At 39.9% G+C, this 18,998-nt stretch overlaps 1 protein-coding gene across 9 annotated transcripts in view; it reads right to left on the reverse strand.

Annotated features, from left to right (window-relative positions):
• CDC42BPB (CDC42 binding protein kinase beta) overlaps positions 1 to 18,998 on the reverse strand; it is a 96,719-nt gene that overhangs the window by 56,491 nt on the left and 21,230 nt on the right. For all 9 annotated transcript variants that reach the window (XM_075503641.1, XM_075503638.1, XM_075503639.1 and 6 more), the window contains exon 2: positions 10,284 to 10,375. In XM_075503641.1, coding sequence (XP_075359756.1) covers positions 10,284 to 10,375 — 92 coding nt within the window. The remainder of the gene's footprint in view (positions 1 to 10,283; positions 10,376 to 18,998) is intronic.

Here is an 18,998-nt window from a genome sequence, read left to right on the forward strand (position 1 = left end):
AACAGCACATTAAAAGCTTTGGGAAACTGCAAGATGCTGACGTCACCTGCTATACATTTTAAACTCTGTTCCATACAGAACATGACGACTCAGGAAATATCCCCATCTCCACTGAAGGGACGGACCAAACCTGAGCACGATTACCTGCTGCGGACGAACCAAAGCTCTGAGGCAGAAGCAATTTCCAAGCGTAGCTCTGCAAGCCCTGAAGTAGCAACATTCAGGTTTCATTACACCACAACGCTAGAACTGCTCAGCCATTTAAGTACAAACACAGTGCACAAATCAGAACCCAGAGAGACATCTACTGCACTTCATCGGAGGCCGGCACTGCCTGGAAGCACTGCAGGCTGACAGAAGTTTGAAGCGTGCTCAAGTGCCGAGGAGCGATGCGAGCCTGGCATCGCGGAGGACGCACACAGCCGAGGAGCTGTGCGAGCGTTACAACAGAAAGTGGGGAATGAGAACAGGCCTGGACAAATCAAAAAAGAGAGAACAGAAAAAGGAAGCCAAATCTGTAGGACGTATTTAGCAATTCCCCAGTTGCTCTCTATATTAGTGCTATTTATTTTCAGCTGAAAGGACTGCTTAAAAAAAGCCCAATTTAAACTTTCTGGAGGAAGAGAATTGTCTTCTGTGGAAGAAAAAGTGGAATGAATAAAAGGAAAGTTGACTTACATTTTTACAATAAGTGGTTATCAAGTTATGGCAGCAGTAAACACACTGCTGCTTTAGTTTTAAGGGGCACAGTGGGCCAGCTTCTTGTGCCAGCAGAAAAAAATCATGAAACCATACAGCAAAATAGGTAATTCCCCAAGAATTTTATCTCTGAAAAAGAAACCTGAAAGGTGCAGAAGATGCCTCACAGAAGTAATAGAACTTTGGCCTGACTAGATCTGACTCCTCAACCCATTCTCATCATCAGGATTTTTTTTTTTTTTTAAGAAAACAACTAAACAGAAATGCAAAATCCAAACCTCATTGATGTCTGAACTGAACCAGGGAAGCACAAGCTAAATTATGCCTTGATAAACTCAGTACTATTATAAGCAAGAATATTGTTGCAACACTGCAAAAAATGCTACACCCTTTGTTCCATAAAGCACCTCAGCCTTTCCTTGAGTGAGCTTTCTTTTGCTTTCTTCATCAGGTGGCAGTATTTCTAAGTTTACATTCATCATATAATGCTTTGGCTGCTTCCGAGATGCTCAGTGTAGTTGTTTTTTCTTACTTTTCTATTAATTCCTCTTTCCCTGGCATACCTCAAATTCAATTACAATAACCACACTGACCACTTTGCAAGATCAAACAGAAACCTCTTATATTGCAATTGCGCTAACCATGCAAGATGTTAGGTTTTAAATACGATGGCTCCGATACTACATACCAGTCCACCACATCTACTAATATAAGAAAAAATACTCAGTTGGTGTTCAGAGGTATTCCAAAGGACGCAGATTTGTACACTGCTGCAAATGCCTACTTCAAGAACAAAAGCATTGCTTCTATCTTCAAAGTTGAAAAGCCTACTGGCTGAACAAGTGCTCATGCTATGCACAGACTATCAAAGACCAGGATTTAATTTTGATGCTCACTCTTCATTTCAAAGGCTATTACAACTTACACTGTAATAGAAGTTAAAAAAAAAAAAAAAAAGTATGCTAAGGATAACGAAAGGAAAAAAGGCACAACCAGAGGTAAAAAGGAGTTTCTGAAGAAGAAGATTTAATAACCTAAAATATTGCAGGTCTGGAAGAGGTAACAGCTATGATAGGCATAGAAAACTACAAATGTTGCGGAGAAGATGAACAGAGAACAATTATTTGCTGTTTCTCATAACGGAGAAATTGAAAAGCATCAAATAAAAAGGTAGCAAGACTAAGGAAGTATTATCGTTGCACGACAGTTTTGGAACTCAGCCACAGGCTGCTGTGGACACCTAAGTATTCAGAAAGTATTTAAGTACATGCTTAATACCCGAGTAACACACATAGCAGAAGTCTCAGAGGCTACTGACCACCGAGTTACAGGCGTGCTTAGGGAGTCCCTGACCCCTCAGCTGCTGGAAGCTGGGAGGGTTCAGCTCTGGTCTGGCCTCGGACTTTTCCCACACCTCTCTACCTAGCCAAAGGGATGGGATGTGGGCTAACTAACCCACACACCTTTGACCCAGAACACCTATCTTTGATACCTGTGGCAAATTAAGAAAATTACAACTTACCCGACTTGCATCTCATTATGCTAGGTTGCAATGGAGAATGGAGGGTTCCGAATACTCAACAATCACAGAATGGTTTGGTAGAGAGATTTAGGTGATTCTGTTTTACCAAGTCTTAAAACACTGATAAGGAAAAATTCCAGATGCAGGGGGTCCCCCGCCGCCGCAACCCCCTTCCAGGCAAGCCCCTACGGATCTAAGCTGTCACCAGCTGATTTGATTACTGTCGCTGTGACTCGTCATGCTCAAGATTCACGGCAACAGGGACACTGCAATAAAGATCAAGTATGTTTCCTCAAGGACCTCAGAAAGCCTAATGAATCCTAGGGCCTACACTTCAACCAACTTAAGACATATTTATGTCAAAAAAATGTATGAGAACTGGGGCTAAAGCATAAGTGAGAGCCAGCTGTGGTAACTACACGCTGCAACACCCTATCAGATTTGTGTGACTTCTGCCATCCGTTTTCTTCCAGTACTTGTTGCCTCAAAGCTCTGTTTCACTTGTATTGCAATAAAATAAAAACAGAACCAATATAGCTAAAATAACATTTTTAGACCTTGGCAAGAGCTAGTATTTTGCTTCTTGAATTGTTTTACAGAAGTATTTTGCTGCATTTTCATCTTGAAAAGCCACTTGATATTGACATTTAGGGTTGCAATGTGCAAAGCCAGTCGAGGCCAAGTTCCACCTTTCCTCATGCCCCGATGAAATCTACAGGGTGGGAATCCGAGCCAAATCAGCCTCTACAAACAGGACAGAACTTCCCACCACTGTACTCTGCCCCGTGAGTGACATGATCAACATCAAGTAAGCAGTATCAAGTTACAAATTTTCTTTTCTGTAAACAATAAGCATGACATAAGAAAGTGCAGAAATCATTTAAATGCAAGACTGGATTTCCAGAAGACAATTAAGATAGTTAACAAAAAGACTTTCTACTGGAAAGTTTATATATTCTTTGATGTTCCACTTCTTGGAAACCATGCTGGTATTAGTTTCAAAGCAAAGATAAACAAGCCACCTAACATACTATTCATGCTCGTGGCACGTTAAACTTTCAGGTAAAACTTATCCTCAAGGAATGGACTTTCAGGGATAAGGTGAAAGTCAAATGCAAAAAGTTCTCAGCTGAAAAGAACACCACCACCGACATAAAGGTGATAATCCTCATGCTGTCAGCTCATGATGTCAGGTAGCTAAAGAAAAGGCAAACGCTGGAATTCATAGGCAGGTACACACTAGGGAGGGGTCAATGTTATTGCCTTGTAGACATACAAACTCACGGGGAACTCCGCACACAGCCGCACCCGAGAGAAATAAAGTTCGGAGCAGGCGTGGAGGACTATTGAGGTGCTCAAGTAACTAAAGAGCTTCTCATACTACCGTGGGAATAGAAAAAGCTCTGCTTGTTCAAAAAAAAAAAAAAAAAAAGTCAAAAAGTGGATATGATTGCTACCTACAAATAAAATTGGAAGGAAGGACATCAGTAATAAGGATGATAGAAGGTAAAAGATCTGCTTAGGCTAATGGGCAATAAAATTACATGGATAAAATCGTGTAAAATTACCATGAATTAACCTTTGGCAGGAACTTGGAATGGCTTTAGACATTCGAGCACAGATTTTAGCCAAGCCCTTCAACCAGGAGAAGAGACAAAATGTCATTTCAGATGTAAACAATTTATCTGTAATGTCTTATTACCAGATTAATAATTGAATATTACAGTCATTTCCCTCAGTTAAAGCTTGTATATGCCACTATTACTCTACTATTTCTGTCTCATGCTATTGATACCTTGGACACTAGCTACTGAAAAAGCACTGCAGGAACTGCTTTATTCTCCCGATACTCTTGGTATGAGAAGTCTTTGATATATAGCGCCTTAGTTAACAGTTTTAATACTGCATCTTTGAGAAAAACTGGTCTGGACTGCTCTATCAGCTTTTTATGTCTATTTTACATTTAAAATGAGCAACCAGAGTGTCTTTTGGTAGGGTTCATATGTCACGGTGCACATTTCCAAAGCAAAATCATTTTTTTTTGAACACACGGCGTGGATCTTCATGTCGTGCAAATAAGAAATCACTTATAAGTGCCAGCCAGAAAGGTTCTGCAAAAGAAGAATAAAGGCCCCGAATAGCACCTAAGCTCTTCCTCCGCAATCGGGGGGATCGCAGAGACCACTGGCTGGTCTCGCAGCGGCCCCGCAATGAACCGTCTCTCTCCATCTCCTTGCAAACCTGCCTGTCACCATAGTAACTTGGTGCTGCCATGCAAACAGACACGGAGCTGGGGAGGACCAAGATAGCAACCAGCTCTTTTGAAGCATTTTCAAAACAAAGCAGCTTCTTTCTTCATCCATTTCCACAGCAGAAAATAGCTTGCTTTGGTATTTTTCTGCAAAGAGCAGACTGTGGAAAAGCAAAGTTAATTAAATATTTCTTCTGCATTGTATTCCGAACGCTTTGACTCTTTGAATAGCTGGATGAAAAGTGTCATATATTGTGTGCAATACTTAGGAATTCTGTTAACCTACAATGTAGGAAGGCACAGTCCCTGCTGGGTACCTAATACCAATCACCAAAGCTTCTGAATAGGTGAGACAGCCTTAATCGCAGTCTGTAGGCTCACTGTGCCCCAGGTTAATTTCTAGAAGTACATAAAAACGTTAAACTCAGTACCCTACAGCTGCAATTACAAGGTGGAGAAGGCACAAACAGCTCTGCGTCACATTGCCAAGCATGACTGTCTGCAGGAAGCTTAGGTTTCGCACATTCACTTCGAGGCTCACTGTACCCTTAGCCAGTATATCTCTCATTAGGAACTACATAACTTATCAGAAACCCATGGTACACAGGGGATCAGCCTTGTTCTCTCAACCATTATTTATTTTCTTCTGGCAACAGATTTTTACCTCTGTTGATTCCAGCTAAGACTCTGACTAAGCATCCCGAGTCGAGGTGACATGTCCTATTACTAAACACTACACAGATCAAGTCTGCACACAACAGCGTTTATATGAAAAGGTATTTCTAATCCATCCAGAGTAATAATACTTAGGTGGGGCACATTAAGAGTTTTAGTTATTTTTGTGCTAAGCAAGACCAAGCAGTTCCACCCTTCCGCTGCAACCACAGTAAGTGTGGCTCATTCAAGAAATCCTTGCTAACAAACAAGGGAAGGAAAACAATTGTTTCAGTTCCATGCTGCCAAATTTCCAGGAGGTGTCAGCCACATTATACAATCCAAGTTCTCAAACAAGGTACATCTTAACACGGTTGGTTCTTCCTTCAACAACTGTCCTTCATTGAAATGCGTTAATCTACAGCAGCGTGCCTAAATGGCCCTTCACACAAAATGAGGAAAAGTGATCTTAAAGACTTACAAGGACATTACTAAGAGGTCAGATGAAGCTCGCAAAGGAGCAAGTGCAAGTATGCAGAGCCAGCCAGTCCCCGTACACAGGATCCTCCTCCCATCCCTCTCTCACCATACTGTAGCACCAGTACTCCCAGTTCCCCTGGCATGCAGAGGTAAACACCAAGCACACAGAAGGCACTTCTTAGGCTGCCATAAGTTTCTTAGGTAGGCACAATCCCACCAAGCACAGGTTCTCAGGACATTACTTCCTTTCAAATAATGGTCCACAGTGTTTGCAGATGGAAAGAGTAGTCAGGCACATGCAAACTTTAAGCCACAGGTGGGTTTGGGTTTTGTATTTCGGTGTGGTTTTTTTAAAGGTCTAAAAGCTGGAGGAGGTTTCCATTCTGTGCTCATATTCTTTAAATCTTCTAAAGAACGTGTATGTTCACTAGTTAGCAAAAAACTTCACCCTGCACAACATACTTATTCTTGTCTATCAGGACAGACTTCTACATTAATTTCATTACTAGAAACCAGAATTAAGATTACAGAAAACCATTTTAGTTCTGATTTTATTTCAGGGGGCTTTTTAATTATCATTAGTTTTATTCCTCATGGAGGTTGCCCCTCTGCACATGAGCTATCTGCCTATATGACCTGCCAAAAAGAAAGACTAAAGAAACATTGGGGCACTCACAAAAATGTTCCACCCAGCTGGGTATAGACCCAGGCAAACACACCCTAGGAGATGGGGAATAGCCATGAGTAGTTTACCCTTCTTACAGCTAGCATGTCAAATTATATGCTATTCTAACTGTCATGCACTCAAAGAACATTTCAAACTTTTCTTCGTAACTATGAAACTTCTGAAAAAATTAAATTATGTTCGCAAGCCAGTGACTCCAGGAGTCAGAACCTTAAATGTTGCTGTAAAGGATATTCAGACATTCAGTTTACCCTGCATGCAAAGTAGCTGGCTTAGTTTATGAGAAAAGGAGAACTGCATGTTTTGGCAGGTGGCTAAAGAAAAAAATCTCTAGGTTCTGAGCTAGACCATTTCTGTCCTAGCATAACAATGGAACTTCGAGAAACATTTTTTCTCTTGCTTTCTCAGATCCCCCATGGTATAAGAACTTTCACTCAGGTGGTTTTGGACTACCAGTTGGCTTTCGTTCTCATATTGCTGGAAAAAAGTGTAAAGGACCAGGTTGAGTTCTGCTGGTTTGAAAAGGAGAAAGAAAGAAAAAGGCACTGACATGCCAGTACAGATATGTACTGGTGATTATATCAATATGCCTTAAATTAGATACTGATTTTGCAGTTGTGTTCACATGTGGACAAGCTCACATGTGGTCTCCATCCTCTCTCCGGTCAAAGACTGCGTTTCCTTGGCTTAGATGTTGTGCGGCAAAAATTGACCATTGACCCTGACTAATAACTAATATCATGCCTTTGTTTTGTTTAAGCTATCTTTCTTCAAAGCTACTGATTTATGCAAAAGTTCTTTGGTAAGACTAAAGAACCTGGCACTCTCCAAAAAGTCCAAAGTAGCTAAACTGAGAAGAATGGAATGTAGTTTTCATCCTTTTTGAAGTCTGGCTTGTTTAGCTGTTCAGCGTTTAATTTACACTACTTAATTCTAATAGGAATATGTTTCGTTTAATTCTGATTAATTTCTTTATGCATTCTAACAAATATTTTATACGTATTTTTAAAATTTATTTCTAGCAGATAGTTGTGTGTGGGTTGTTTTTTTTAAACAAGAACTAATGAATAACCTTATAACCACTAGAATCCCATCAACTAATTTCTGACATAGTTCCTATGTATGTATGAACGTACTATGGAAAAATTACTTACAGCTCCCCCATTCAGTTTTCTGAAGTGTTGCTTTATACAAGTCAGATGCCATAAGTCCCTCTCAAGAAACTAGATTTTATTTTCTTACTATGCAATGTCAACCTTTATATAATTACTATTTTATAATGCCTATAATATTTGGCAGTTATAGCAATGTAGTATACACAAGGGTCAAAGGATTCATTCATAAGCAAAGCACAAAATATTCTCTGGCAAGTGGGATTAAAGTATAATGAACTTAAAATCAATGATTCCAGCATAATTTAAACTGATCAAAAAGTTTCAAGCTGCTACAACTATACACTAAAACTTCTATAATTAAAAGATGAACAAGACGACGTAGTATTGACACACAACTAACACCACTGACTTTGTGAGCACTCACAGCTCTAACGGAAGGATGAAATTAAGATACTTTCTCATTTCAGCTTCATCTGCTCTTGTACTGAGATTTCCAGTCGGTCAATTCCTTAAGTGGATAAGAGCAACTTTTTAAAAAAGAACAGAGCAAGTACTATGGAAAACAGCCCTTCCTTAATGTTATACTGTGTGAAGGCATTCCCAACACTGACTCCATCTGCAAGTCGCTATAAAGTGTTCCCTTGACCTAAAACCATTTCTGATAGCTATAGCATTCACAAGTCTAGTTCTGAGAAGATCCAGAAACCACTTCTAATCCCACCAAAAGACAAAATGCCAAAACACTAATCTAAAATTCCTTAGGTATCAGTGGTCACAGCCACTATAGCAAGTAATTTGGCACAGCAAGACCAGAACAAGATGAAAGTAGCCTGTGCTGAGCCTTCCCCTCTATACTGTATGCAGTTCAGGAATTTTCCTTCAGATTGTATCTAGCCTGGTCTCCTGGACCAAACATGCTTTGAAGCTGTTAGGAGAGTCAAACCCAGTGACTGATTCTTATGTACTCCTTGGGGCCAGAAGCACATTTGGTGCACACCTGGAACAGAGGTTCTGGTTTAGCTTCCTCCAAAAGAAATCCAGATCATGCATAGAAAAACCATTCTGCAGTAAGCAGGGGCACTCTCTTCAAAACTGTGCTACAGCTTTGAATCAAAACCCTAACAGAGAGGTAGACAGTTACCTACTACCGTCTTGATTCTCTCGGCCTTTTACCTACTCATAAACCCCACTGCTCAGACCTCTTTTCTGGAATTAATTTGTAGCTTTCAGCCCTTCCTTAGACTTATCAACTTTTTTCCCCTTTCTGCTTTTTCCTGCCAAACTCTTTGCAGTAATTTTTCTCTCTAAAAGCCATGATCAAATAATACATGCCAGCTAAAAACAAACACTCAAGTGAAACAAACAACTGATTTTCATGCAGTATTTCCACTACCCTAAGATAACACTTCCTTTTTTGTAACAAATGTTGCAACTCATCAAGTTCAACATCCACTAGAAAGTGAACTTTTGTCTTACAGGTCAAGATGTTACTATTTATCTGGACATTTTACTTAAAATGCTCAAGTTCCTGCAGCAGCTATGCTCATGATGATTACACATGAACGACATATTACCTCATCACATCATTAGATGATGGTACGGATGAAGAGATGTTCTTGAAACACTAATTTCTGTCTTACTTCAGTCTCTGAAGTAGCTTAAAATTATGTGGATATGAAGCTATTACTTCACCCCCTACCAAGTGGATATGCACATAGAAACCTCATTGCTTTCTGAACCTAAGTCGAGTAGGGTCCTAGCATCTTTCTAGCTTAGTTTCTGGTCTGCCTGTGATATCTCTGTCCCACAATCAAACCCTATGCGAAAGAGTTTGACGTGTCCAGAGCACACCATGCTTGGAAGGAAAGCCCTGCACTGCACGCAGTCCTGCTCTCTGTGGAGACAACACGAGATGAAGATGAGGAAGCCTAGCCTTAGCCACCGGCAGAAGTTGTAACCAAGTGCTAATGGGCTGAAGTGAGCTGCTAATGGCTGTGACTACATTTGACTTTAGCGCAGCACTACTTAAAAGAAGCGTCCTGAAAAGAAATCTAAGGGGTTTTTTACTTCTAGAAATTCTCTAGTTAATAACCTTTTTGCTGACAGCTATGGCTTTAGTTACACGTATTTAAATGCTGAAAGGGTTGTCTTTGAGGTTCTCCAGAAGTCTCGGGTATCCTATGCCTACTGGAGGGGACATACTCATGAATGCTTTTGCCAGTGGCCAGGTCTATCAGACTTCTGTGACTGATGAGACTTTCATCAAGCCTGTTAAGCAGTAAAGCTTCAGTCCAGGGTCCTGGGACTGATGAGTCCTCAAAACACAAGGCGTTCCTATCATCCCAGCATGATTCAACTTGCTGTCCAAAAAACAGATCCAGCAGCCTTTGATCTTCAAAGATGACAGAGAACAGCCTTTGAGGCAGCCAAATGCGTCTTTCTGCATTACCAGATTGCTACAGAGACAGGCAGATGGGTGGAGCAGCCTCCGCGTTCCTACCATCGAAGCAGCCCAGTTCTGTGTTAAATTATAGTAGCGCAGAAGAGTACATATGGCAAGTGGGAGAAGAGATCCCAAATTCAGCTGTGCAGCTGCTAGGTGGGACCACCCTGTTCATACACACATTGAAGAGACACTTGTTTTGCTACACTGAAGTCAGAATGAGTCAGCCACAGAAATGGCAGAACTGGACACTAAATACCCTGCTTCAAAGGGCCCTTTCACTAGTACCTAGCTACATCCCGCATTTGGAAGTATTTTAACATATCTGTGTGAATCTTTTGTCTTTAGGACAAGTACAGGTCAACTCTAGCAAGAAATCAGATGCACAAATGATGAAAGTTACATTACTACAACTGAGAGTAAAAATCTCTTACCTCACCAAATGCACCTCTTCCAATCACTTTTATAATTTCAAAGTCATCTCGATGGAGTTGCATTTCCTTTACCAATTTTGTAAATGGTCTTGCTGTTTAAGAAGAAAAAAAAAACAACATTATGAAGAGAAATACTGTAAGCCAAAATAATCCATAAACCAGATGTCAAAAGTACTCATTGCATACCCAGTGCAACAGTAGTTTTTCAACTACTACTAGAACTATAGAGGGAAAAAAATATTAATTACACTATTTCATTAACACTTAGAATTCTTTTAAAAGTTCAATCCTATGATTAGTTCTGCCTTGCTGCCAGCAAGTAAAGAGCAAAGCAGTCTTTCAGAAGGATTTTCCCCCACCTTTCTTTAGGGTTTTGTGAATCAGTGAAGGACCATGTGAAAGGGAGAGAGCTGATTCATTATTGGTAAACCCTAGAGAAAATCTGTCCTATCCTTCAGCCACTAGAATAATTCTCTTCTTAAGCAGAGTTCAGCTTTACTTTTTATTATTTCAGCTAGTACCAGCTAAAGCTTTAACAACCTACTCTCAAGAGAAAGTTGTGTCTACTCAATAGCAATGAAACCATTTTCTACAAGATCTGTGGCTAATTTTTTTACTTTGAACTATCTTTTCTGTTAAGCAACATTCACCAAATCTCAATTAGACCAAGTATTGAAGGGCTGCAGCCTAAAAGATGTCGAGCAATTAACTAACCTACACTTACTTCATTCTGGTGGTCCTACTGGATTCAAGACATTTCTCAAAATATCTGGTTGATAAATTCCACTCTACCTGCAAAGCCCATAAATTTTCTCCTTTCCAGTTCCCATTCAGAATATTTTATTTACTTCTAGCATATCACAGGACGAGGATTACTGTTTAGATACAACATTTGTTACAATTCACTACTCTGATTATGAAGACCAAATCAATAAGGAAAAACAGTGGCGCAAGCTAAACTGCACAAGAGCAAGTATGGTGTCCACAAAGCAGCAGCTTACACTTCCAACTACGCACAAAAAAGACTGCTGCTCTTCACCTCATCACAAACATTATCAGACTAAAAAGACCAAAGTTTTTAAACACATGTATTTTTCCCATTTGCAACTGAATAAAACATCGCAGAACTACTACTTGTAATTCAGCCCAGACTCCCGTTTTACCTCGCCTTACATTATGATTAAGCTAATGAGTTATAAACCAAACAGAATTCTTACAAGAGGGGTCACCACCTTGACGATGTATTTCAGATGCTAACACAAACAAACCAAACCTTACAAACACGCAGAAGATACAGAAGTCTGAACCAGAGATTACAGACTTCAGTATGAAGTCTAACCAAGAAAGCCTGAAAGCTGCTCAGCAAAAATTCATGTAACAGCTAATAAAATGAAGAAATAGCTGTACTGAACAATAGCCATGCTGCTGCTTTGTACTTAGGAGAGGTCTTATTGAAAAGGTTTCCTCCACAAGTACATCCTTTTTGCTGGATGTTTCTTGTCTATCCAAAGTACAAAATTTAAGAACGAGACTCCACTAGATTTTCTGCTAGATTCCCCATTTCAGCTGGGCAGAAATGCCTACCAGGGTCTCCCCCATCACAAGGCCATTGAGACTATCATCCCAAAACCCCAAATTGTTTCTAACAGCCTGACCCAGCAACACCAACTCAAATCAGTTGGAGACCTATACCAGTCCAATCAGACATCTATACAAGTAAACACCACTGCCAACGGCTGTGATATATACCAATAATTTTGCAAGGTTCTCTTGCCTCCTTCCCTTCCCATCAAATCAGGACAGATTGAGGAAACACAACTACAGATAAGAAATAAATGTGAAAGTTCCGTTATCAAGTTATGGATCGTGACTACAGACTGCAAGTCATCAGACTAATTTTGCAGAACACCAGCTTCTGTTATTAAAATTCACAAGGAGGGGAAATGAAATCCAGTGAGTTTTACTTCTGGGGGACACTAACACACAAATATTTTTTTTTTTAATGGAAATAACCAATTTTAGCAATAATTCCAGTCAGTAAATAGAATACCAAAATATTTGGTTTAAGTATTTATAAAAAACCCTGCTGCTGTAAATTGACCACAAGCAACTTTCAAAGCAGGAAGACACAAAACTATGCAAGTTTAAGCTATAAAAAAATCTTAAACACTTAAAAAACCCCCCTTATTTCTTACATTTTTCTTGTTTTGTCAACTGTTGAACAAAATATTTTATTATTTTGTCTACACTTTTCCTTGCTTTGAAGTGTATCAAACTTCACCTCGCTAAAATTGGGATTCGGTTCAGAAATGCATTAAGTTGTATTAAAGCAAGTGAATTCAATTAGTTTTATATTTTAAAAGATAATAAATATTATGTATCAAGCAGAGCACGTACTTAAATTTGAGTAAACAGAAGAAATAGTGTCTGCAGAGAAGGGCATTAATGCTATCTTTCTAGGAATTGTATCCTTCAAGAAGGAAGGACTGGCAGACCTCATTCTCTTTACCACCATTTCATTTCAAAAACTGCAAGAGTCCTAGGTTGGTCCTGCTTTTTCCATCTCAGTTGGTCAACTGAAGTACTACATATTAAAATGAATTAGTTTAATACATATAAATGAAAAAAATATTCCCTCCTAAAAGGAAGTTACTATTTTTACAAGCTATTTGTGCACTTAACTAATGTTGGCTTTTAGTATTTAGCAGGCGTTGGTGTTCAGAAACACTGTGACTTCAGCGGTCTCTCTCTTGGAAAGCTAAACACCAAACATGAATATTTGAACGTACAGAAAAATTTTAAATCGGATAGGACTTCCTCTGAAATGGAAAAATTCAAGTCTTTGTCAAGGCATCTAAGATTCCTTAAAAGTAAATAAAATTTGAAAATAAAACCTAATATTCACAGAATCTCATCACCACAGAGACTGCAACAGAGGTTACGCAGCAGATCAGAGCTCAGAGGAGGCAACACACCAGTAATTCATTTAAATTGACATTTACTTTATTGGCATTTTGCAGTAGAACCCTGTTTACACCGGGGTGTGACCTGCTGCTTTTAAGTACTGGATTGCACAATTTCTACCTCTTAGTAAGTTAAATAAAAAAATATTTCCCATTTGCTTTCCTGCTCCCTCCCAGGAGGCTGCTGTTCCTCAGCCCTCTAACATCCAGATCAGCAGCATGCACAGAACTGGCAAAACTGAGTGAGCAGAAACTTGCACCAAAAGCATCAGAGAGCTCTGTTCGCTGTGCGTGCCGGCACGATGCCAAGTGACATACCCACCGCTCTATACCTGGTAAAAAGCTCCAGCTCCTCCTTTTACATATCACTATTTTATAAATAGGGAACTCAAAGCAAACTTCTCTCCATATACTGGAATGAATAATTACACTTTACTGATTAGTTTTGATCCTAATATTAAAAGCAGAACTTATGATTTGGAGTTGATTTAATACTTAATGAAAGTATTTCATCCTGGCAAACAGAAGCATTAGCTGTACTGGGGGTTTTGTTGGCAGTGATTACTGAATTTTGTTATATATACTGTTGTCAGGGTAACATTAGCTGAGAGTAATTGCAAGAGTTTGTTTATTCATGACTGTGAGGCTGTAATCACAATTTGGGATAGGCGTTCTACATGCAATATATTTGTATGCATCACTGCCTTTTCTCTCAAGCTGACTTTGCATTATTGTACTTAAATTGTTTGGAAGAAGGGTGTTCTCCAGAAGGCCACACAAGAAAAAAAACCCCAACTAATTTTAAGGAGCCAAGAAATGTATGGTCTCAAGAATATAATACAAAACAGTAATAGTTGATGTTTTGATCAATATTCATAATCGGAAGTGAAATGCCAGCATTTATTTCTTCATCTAAAACCAGGATATGTATGAAAGATATAATTCTCCACCCACAAACAAATTCTATTACAATCATAGTCTCCTCTTCCCGACAGATAGGACTAGGATATTTTTTTTTTTTCCACAGAAAAACCCCATCAATTTGAATAATTTGAAAACATAATTTGAAGCGCAGTCATAGGTAAACAGGTTTGTGATTTAGGTTTGTGAGCTGGTGCATCTACAGTCAATTTGTATTATGCCACCTGATAAAAGATATTTGAAGACTGTTTCAGAACGACTAAAAGCTGCAGGAAATGCCAGCGGAGACGATGTGACATGGTAGATTGGGCACTCTGCACTGCTACCCCAGGAATGGGCGCGCGCCGGCCTCTGTCAAGGTCAGAAGCATATGTCAGATTTCCTCTTCTCATTTCTGAAAGCAGGTCAGGGAAGGATGGTAGTACTGTCAACAGCACCCTCAAAAAATACTAGGACAACTTTTCCCAAGCTAGGATGTGGTTAAAAATGAGAAGTGTTGAGGTATGTTTTGGATTTTTACTTTCTGTTCAGATTATGAACCATTCAATTTATGTCAGTATTTACTACCCGGAATCACAAAAGCTAGCACCTTTACGTTACAGTGGACAAAAGACTACCCCGCTGGGTTTATGATAACAACTGCTTCGGTGGTGGGCTTACCCAATGGTTCTAATTTGAGGACTCCTGCATATTTTGTTAAGGCAGTGCAAGCTTCCAGAAATTCAGTCACAAAAATCACTGAGTCGAAGCTGCCAAACATTCAAGAACATCTGATGTTTTGTATCATTGGCAGCTTCAAGTTTTAAATAAATGTGACAACTGCAAGAAAATAATACACAGTCTTACAGGGACAATTCAGGTTGAACGGGACCTCAGGAGGTCTCTAGACCAACCTCCTGCTCAAATCACAGTCAATATTGATTTCGGACCAGGTTACTCAGGGTTTTGCCTGGTCAGGTCTCAAAAACTTCCACGGATGGAGACTCCATGGCCTCTCTGGACAACCTATTCATATACTGGATTGCCCTGCACCAGATACTTTCACAGTTCAGAACCGATCTTGTAAGTGATTTGGGGTTTAAGTCGTTATATAACATGATGATAACATTCAGGTAGATCTACCCAGAAGGTTTGTCCAAACTGTCTGGTCATACAGAAATTCATCTGCCACCACTCTCCCTTTATCTACTCATCCCCTTTACAAAAAGTTGTGGTAGGAAACTATGCGAATTGCAAAACATTAATGTCAGGGAAACAACAAAATGACGCAGATAATTGTCTGTGGAGCCATACTCCCACCAGGCAGATCCAATATTTTATTTAAGATGTTTTCTTTGGAGGAAGAACATGAAAGAGCAGCAAGTTTTACCATTTCCCTCAACCATCCCTCTTAACTTACATTCTAGAAATCAAGTAACTCGTTTGCCCTTTGTGCACCCTTTTCAAAGAAACAGCATTCCTGTGATATTGCTACTAAAACAGTAGGCTGACAGGTTTAACAAGTTAGTGCTTGTATACATGTCTTGGGAGATACCCACACCCAGGTAGCCCCAACCTGCTTACTAGGGTGATAAATACCTGTTACAACCCACACCTGAGTTTTAAAGAAGTACAGTCCTCTTGCTACCCGATTGTGACATTTTCCCTGTATTTTAGAAACGTCAATTTTTGTTAATTCTTCCATCCTTTGTTGACTCCAGTCTTAATTTTTCCAATTATAGCTCCTTGCCTCCCTTTTCCTGTGCTGGCCTGTTTCCTCTTACTGTCCACCCCTGTGACTGCTTTTTTTCAGTCTGGTTTCCTAAGGAAATAAGGTATGTGTGATCACACTGTTTGGCAGTCTGAGTCCATCTCTCCCACCCGGTACCTTTTGATCCCAGTGAAGACCCTTAATACTCCCTTTACCAAACTTCACTGAAGTTGTCCAAAGATATCAGGTTGCTCCAGGTTTTATAAAAAAACTGGCAGTGAATAGGAAAGACACCTACAGTATCATCTCCACTAAGGGAAAGGCTGCAGCAGGAATATAGCAATCACCCACTTGGCTGGGCAACCAGCACACACTAAGGTGCAAAGCAGACATACCTTGCTGTCCCCAGTCATGGAGGGACAGTAGAGAGATACAGAAGAGGGAAGAAAGGAAGCATACAGCAGAAAAGGGAAGGTAGTAGGGTGGGAAGGGCAGGGGGTTATTCCACCGAGCCTAGTAAAGGAGGTAGATCCCAATTCTACAGGAACCCAAACTTCACTGAAGTTCGGCTGTTTACAAGCAAAAGTTGACGCATTCTGTGTTCTCTGACACATCTTCTGCTGTGCCCTCCCTCCCATTTTTATAACATACATACACACACACTTCACTTGCTCTGTCTGCCTCTTGCTCAACGATCTGATTCTTCATCATTCATCAACATCCATTAGACAAGTAAATTCAGTGGTGCAAGACTCGGGTCATCATTACAATGAGACAAGCTCCACTGGGTTAAAAACCTGAGAAGCACAACCTGGTTACCTCCTGCAAAGTGCTTACAGCCCTTGCAGAACAGCCTCTTGATATGGGATGCTGCTTCACACGCTGTCAGAGTCCTCCTCATCCCCCGAGCAAGGCCATTCAGTTTTATAGTGCCTGCCTAGTCAGTACTTCCTAATTTTAAGATGTTCTCTTCTAACAGTATTTATCTGAACTGAAATGCCAGCAGAAACAGACGTATACACTAACACAACACCTGAATCTTCTTGAGGCTGATTGCCAGCATTTTTCAAGAGAATAAGTGGTAACTCTATTATTAAATTAAATATTGTATTGTGATACATAATCTGGTAGACAAATTTTTTTTTAAAAAAAACAACCTCAAACTTTTCTGAAGTAGCAGCATACAAAAATACCCATTTGCAGCCATGATTATGGCTTTTGCTTCGTTTTATGAAAGCCTTCTGACATATGTAAAATAAGAGTGCCTGACCACTTTCAATCAGATACCTTGCTGGCACTTAATAGAACTATGAGTTTGAACAAGATTTGGATTAGATAGTTACATGTGAAATCCTCAAAGGTTTAAAAGGATAAAACTGTCATTAGTTTTAGGCATAAACCAAGACTGAGTGCTAATAGCTTCTGCATTTTGCTCCACGAGCTGCTTTATCAGTTACAGAAGAACTGATCCTGGCATTTAGAATTCGTATTCTAGTTTGTGATAACTGCATAAAAAAAATTTATCACCATGCTAAAGGGTAATGGCACTGGGAAATGTTTTGAGGAAAACTATTGAGTAGTAGTTCTGGTACTGATCCTATTAGCTTCACTAAATTTGCTAGCAGAAGAGCAAGGCATTTACCTTGAAACATCATCTGTGTTCACTGTTACTCTTTTTGTGTGGCAAGCCCCAAAAGCAAGTACCACATAGAAGGACTCAATCTGCAACAATATGCTACCATGTGCCAGCTTGTTGATGAACGTTACCACAAACACCTAATAGCTGGCTATCTGCCTAACTAGCCCATTCACTGCTTTTCATGCTTACATTGAAAGGACACCAAAGATAATACTCAAGATTTGTACAGACAAGTACTGAGGAACACACAGATGGTTCTGAGTAGTCCAAGTGAGAAAATGTGTTGCCAATTTAACTCCTGTCAAAGCCGCCGTGCTTGAGAACTAGATAGCAACAGAGTTCTAACAGGCGAGAGGAAGTAAGTGTTGGCTTACATATCCAAGAACAAACCCCAAATGACTATTTGCTGTACTCGTATATATATGAGCAGCTTACCTATGGAAAAATAATGGTCAGGTAAAATTAAAAACCACACTCCAATCAGACCTAAAGGTAATGGCATATGCTCATGCTACGATGGATGCAAGTACAAGGGAGAGGAAGCTTATATCTGAGAGCTAACAGCGGAGGAAGCTCACTGCCCAGTTTCTCATCTTCATGTTGTGTTACTGTCATGGAATGATCCAGAATTTAGGAAAGTACAAGCAATTCAGGCAGGGTTTGTCTTTGTTTTGTTTTGTTTTTAAATACTGAAGTTGACCTTGGAAGATGGAAATGTTAGTACTAAAACTGAAGAAAAATGTGACTGTGAATAGCATTTAATCTGGGAAACCCAGAAGTGACTTACAAGCTTGGTGCAGCTCCACAATACGTAACATTTTAGCATACAGCTATTAGGACACAGACAGACTTTTTTAAGCAGGATAACACATTCTGAACAAGAAAACCTGCACCTCTGAGTACTAACCAAGGCATTTCAAAAAACACACAGCAGCTTGAGATTAAGTTCTAGCCCAACTCTCATGGGAGAATTAAGAAAGCTCCTAGACAAACTGTGTTCCTGACTGCAGTTTGTAGTCCAGTTTTTCATACCTCTTTCCAACTTGTCACATTTGTTTGGGAGAGGGAAAGCTGCCATGCCTCTCTAACCTTTCCCTAAGGTTCCCAGCTCTTTCAGCAGATTACACACCAACCATGGGTTCCCTGGTGGTCTATCAGCCTCTTCAGCCTTAGAGGCTTCACTGACTAATCTATTGTGCAGAAGCCCAATAATGTCTGCAAGTTGTCACTTTCTGAAGAGACCGAAATACCAGATCTTGCTTCTACTTGAATTTCATAAGGTTTTCCACAATAAAGAATCTTTTCTGCTCTTGAATAACTGTTGATACCCAATGCCTTCTTAAGCTTCATCCTCAGTCCTTTTATTTTCCTCAAGACGATCATACACAGCCCAGAAGACACATGCACATGAAGTCATATACAGGCTCTTTGAATTACAGATTTTCCCTGGGACCGTCTGACATCCCAGACATTTGAGACAACTGAACGGGGAACTACACGAC

This window comes from Mycteria americana, chromosome 5 (assembly GCF_035582795.1).
Source record: "Mycteria americana isolate JAX WOST 10 ecotype Jacksonville Zoo and Gardens chromosome 5, USCA_MyAme_1.0, whole genome shotgun sequence".
In the NCBI taxonomy this organism is placed as follows: domain Eukaryota; kingdom Metazoa; phylum Chordata; class Aves; order Ciconiiformes; family Ciconiidae; genus Mycteria; species Mycteria americana.